The 4,477-nt window shown below is 50.1% G+C and overlaps 1 protein-coding gene across 1 annotated transcript in view; it reads left to right on the top strand.

The window, feature by feature from the left end:
• LOC139375770 (collagen, type VI, alpha 1) overlaps positions 1 to 4,174 on the top strand; it is a 60,664-nt gene extending 56,490 nt beyond the window's left edge. The window contains exons 29-33 of the mRNA XM_071117601.1: positions 1 to 81; positions 493 to 679; positions 1,889 to 2,060; positions 2,225 to 2,254; positions 2,567 to 4,174. The exon at positions 1 to 81 is cut by the window's left edge and continues 29 nt beyond it. Of these exons, the coding sequence (XP_070973702.1) occupies positions 1 to 81; positions 493 to 679; positions 1,889 to 2,060; positions 2,225 to 2,254; positions 2,567 to 3,168 (1,072 nt within the window). The 3' untranslated portion in view covers positions 3,169 to 4,174. The remainder of the gene's footprint in view (positions 82 to 492; positions 680 to 1,888; positions 2,061 to 2,224; positions 2,255 to 2,566) is intronic.
• Positions 4,175 to 4,477: the final 303 nt, after the last annotated feature.

Raw genomic sequence — 4,477 nt, 5'->3', positions numbered from 1 at the left:
GGTGCAGTACAGTGGGGATGGAGCCCAGGAGGCTGTCAGACTGGGAGACCCCAACATTAACACACTGACTGAGCTTAAACAGTAAGTACACACACACACACACTTACAAACACACACAAGTACACACACACACACACACACACACACACACACACACACACACACACACACACACACACACACACACACAATCATCTGTACATTGTGTGTAGGGCAGTACAGGACCTGCGCTGGCTGAGGCCCACTATACAGGAGAGGCTCTTCAGTACTTAACATACGTGTGTGTGTGTGTGTGTGTGTGTCACTCTGTCTGTCTGTGTGTGTGTGTGTGTGTCACTCTGTCTGTATGTGTGTGTGTCTGTCTGTGTGTGTCTGTGTGTGTCTGTCTGTGTGTGTGTCTGTGTGTGTCTGTTCCTGTCTCTGTGTGTGTCTGTCTCTGTGTGTATCTGTCTGTGTGTCTGTCTGTGTGTCTCTCTGTGTGTCTCTGTGTAGGGCAGTGCGGGACCTGCGCTGGCTGGCTGAGGCCACCTATACAGGGGAGGCTCTGCAGTTCTCTCTGACCAACATGATTGACCGCCTGCAGCAGGAGAACCGCGTGGTCCTAGTGCTCACTGACGGACGCTCTGATATCACCAGAGATAAAACACCGCTCAACACACTCTGTGGGAAGGGCATCAAGGTGAGGAACACCACTCAGTGGGAAGGGCATCAGGGTGAGGGACACCACTCAGTGGGAAGGGCATCAAGGTGAGGGACACCACTCAGTGGGAAGGGCATCAAGGTGAGGGACACTACTCTGTGGGAAGGGCATCAAGGTGAGGGACACCACTCTGTGGGAAGGGCATCAAGGTGAGGGACACCACTCAGTGGGAAGGGCATCAAGGTGAGGGACACCACTCTGTAGGAAGGGCATCAAGGTGAGGGACACCACTCTGTGGGAAGGGCATCAAGGTGAGGGACACCACTCTGTGGGAAGGGCATCAAGGTGAGGGACACCACTCTGCAGGAAGGGCATCAAGGTGAGGGACACCACTCTGTGTGAAGGGCATCAAGGTGAGGGACACCACTCTGTGTGAAGGGCATCAAGGTGAGGGACGCCACTCTGTGTGAAGGGCATCAAGGTGAGGGACACCACTCTGTGAGAAGGGCATCAAGGTGAGGGACACCACTCTGTGGGAAGGGCATCAAGGTGAGGGACACCACTCTGTGTGAAGGGCATCAAGGTGAGGGACACCACTCTGTGGGAAGGGCATCAAGGTGAGGGACACCACTCTGTGTGAAGGGCATCAAGGTGAGGGACACCACTGTGGGAAGGGCATCAAGGTGAGGGACACCACTCTATAGGAAGGGCATCAAGGTGAGGGACACCACTCTGTGTGAAGGGCATCAATGTGAGGGACACCACTCTGTGTGAAGGGCATCAAGGTGAGGGACACCACTCTGTGTGAAGGGCATCAAGGTAAGGAACACCACTCTGTGTGAAGGGCATCAAGGTGAGGGACACCACTCTGTGTGAAGGGCATCAAGGTAAGGAACACCACTCTGTGTGAAGGGCATCAAGGTGAGGGACACCACTCTGTGGGAAGGGCATCAAGGTGAGGGACACCACTCTGTGTGAAGGGCATCACGGTGAGGGACACCACTCTGTGAGAAGGGCATCACGGTGAGGGACACCACTCTGTGTGAAGGGCATCAAGGTGAGGGACACCACTCTGTGGGAAACCTCCCCATCTGCTTCACACCAGTAACTGTCCAGTTATTTCCAGTTTTGAGCATCTGTCTCGAAGGATGGAGGCAAGCTTCAGTACGACCAACAACGCACAATCCATTAGGCATGCACACGCTTACGCACACACACACACCAACCCTGCCCCCCTCTCTCTGTCAGGTGGGAGGTCTGGGAGTGAAGGACTACTCTGGCCGTCAACCCAACCATGAACAGCTCAGTGCTGTGGTCTGTACGAGTGACCCTAAACCAGGCTTCTCCTTCGTACTGGAGAACTTCGCTGAGCTGCTGGATGACAGCTTCTTACAGAACCTCACCACACGCATCTGTGAAGGTACACACACACACGCACATGCACACACATACACACACACACACACACACGCACACATTTAAGTGAACCCCTTGGTTCTGATACAGACTCTAACATTACTTCGGTGTAAATCGTTGACTTGAAAATGTTCTAATTCATTTGTGTTTCTCTATTTCCTTCCACAGATAAGAAGTGTCCTAACTACAAATGTCCCAGTAAGTCCACTGCTTGTTACCATGTGGTTCATCTCTGTCCTCATCTCTCCAGTCTCATTGTCTTCAAACATGTACATGGGTTAGGATCAGGGTCTGTCTGTATATTCTTCTTCTTCTTGGATGTTGTTGTTTCTCCTGTCTCCTCCAGTCTCGTTCTCAGGGGACACAGACATAGTGTTGTCTTAGGGTATTGTCTTCATGTTTTTTCTCCTGTTGTTTCTGTCCTCCAGTCTCGTTCTCAGGGGACACAGACATTGTGTTGTCTTAGGGTATTGTCTTCATGTTTTTTCTCCTGTTGTTTCTGTCCTCCAGTCTCGTTCTCAGGGGACACAGACATCGTATTGATGATGGACAGTTCAGCCAGTGTGGGACAGAGGAACTTTGACTCCAGCAAGACCTTCGTCAAGCGTCTGGCTGAGCGCTTCCTGTCTGCCGAGAGGTCCGGCCGCGCTGCCGTGCGTGTCGCCGTGGGCCAGTACAGCCGTGAACGCCGCATGGAGGCGGAGCTGACCTCTAACCTCACCCTGCTGACCCGTAAGATCGATGCCGCCATCTTCCAGAATGACGGTACTGACGTTACCAAGGCGATGGCCTTCGCCATGGAGCAATTCAAGACATCAGGGGGCGGGAACAGGAAGAGGAAGCTGGTGCTGTTCTCTGACGGGAGGTCGCAGGGCGTTACCGAGGCGATGCTGGAGAAGCGCGTGCGGCTGGTGTCGGAGGCAGGAGTGGAGCTGTACGTTATCACCGTGGGCAACCAGGTGAGCGAGGCCAACCTGCGCTCGCTGGTCAGCAGGGGGAGGAGTTACGACGTCACCTACGCCCAGCGCCACCTGTTCCGCGTCCCAGACTACCCATCTCTGCTGCGTGGCGTGTTCTACCAGACCGTGTCCCGCAGGGTCTCCCAGGCCTGAGTGCAGGGGTCAGGGCTTGGACCACATGCTTTAGAGTTTAGTCTCCCTCATTATGAATGTCCATTCGTACTTCGTCGCTAATTAACAATCACTGTGTTTTAGTTGTGTTTTTATGTCTGATAATGACGATTGTGTGTCAGACTGTGTAAGAGATTGTGTTACACTGTGTTCATGTGCTCTCTGAATTATCAGGACCATCCAACCGGGAAACTCCTGAAAAACTCCCGTAACAGAAACTAGTTTCAGATGTCTAAAACAGTTTGTTATGAGCTTCTAAGTTGTAACATCTCCCAGTCAGACTGTTCCCAGTTCCATAATTCCCAGTCAGACTGTTCCCAGTTCCATAATTCCCAGTCAGACTTTTCACATTTCCATAATTCCCAGTCAGACTGTTCCAGGTTCTACAATTCCAAGCAGCACATGAACACAGCATTAAACAGGAAGGTTACTGTAAAATAATGTTTTTTTTTGTGTGTTTTTTTTTAACAAACTTATTTTATGTTGTTTGTAGATCAGAGACAGAACAGGATATGACATCACTCCATATGTTTTAAACATCAAAGTTAAACATTAAACATCCTCCCTATAGACAACCTGGTCAAAATGAAGATACTGAACAGCTGGACACAGACTGTTAACGTATGTGTGTGTTTAGGGGAATGGTCTCTAATGTCCAGTATATCATGTAGCATTTTCTCTATAAACAGTTTGTCTGGGTTCACTTGTTTAGATGCTGACAGACACACACACACACACATACACACACAACCACACACACACTCCTCTCTGTATCAGCCTCATTAACCCTTGAAGGCTCCCAACCTTGGATGGATTATTCAGTCCTTCAACGTTCCAGGTAACAGATGTGTGTGTTGTCAGCAGGGAATTCCCTCTATGTAATAAATCATTAATCCTTGGTGCTATCGTTCAGAGCAAGTGTCTCAGTGTCAGATGACCTCTGTAGCAGTAGACTTCTACATGTAAAGCGGATGTCTTGATCTGAAAGTGACCATCAGATGAACATTTTGTTTGGACCAAGCAAGCTGCTTCATTAAATGCCGCGTCACCCCCCCAATAAATGTTTCTGTAGTGTCTGTTTTCTGTATGTCCTACACACACACACACACACACAACACACACAACACACACCCTTCTGTCATTGACACTTCTCTCTTCTGTCCTTCAGATATACACTCCTCTCTTCTTTCTCATTGGCCTAAAAAATATATAGGTATTTTGACCTCAAGGGGCCTTCTGGGTTAAAGGGTGACTGCATATCCTGTTTTGGCCTCGTTTTTAAGAAATGCTA

This window comes from Oncorhynchus clarkii, chromosome 20, assembly GCF_045791955.1.
Source record: "Oncorhynchus clarkii lewisi isolate Uvic-CL-2024 chromosome 20, UVic_Ocla_1.0, whole genome shotgun sequence".
Classification (NCBI taxonomy): Eukaryota; Metazoa; Chordata; class Actinopteri; order Salmoniformes; family Salmonidae; genus Oncorhynchus; species Oncorhynchus clarkii.
This window is presented reverse-complemented; position numbering and strand designations above follow the sequence as displayed.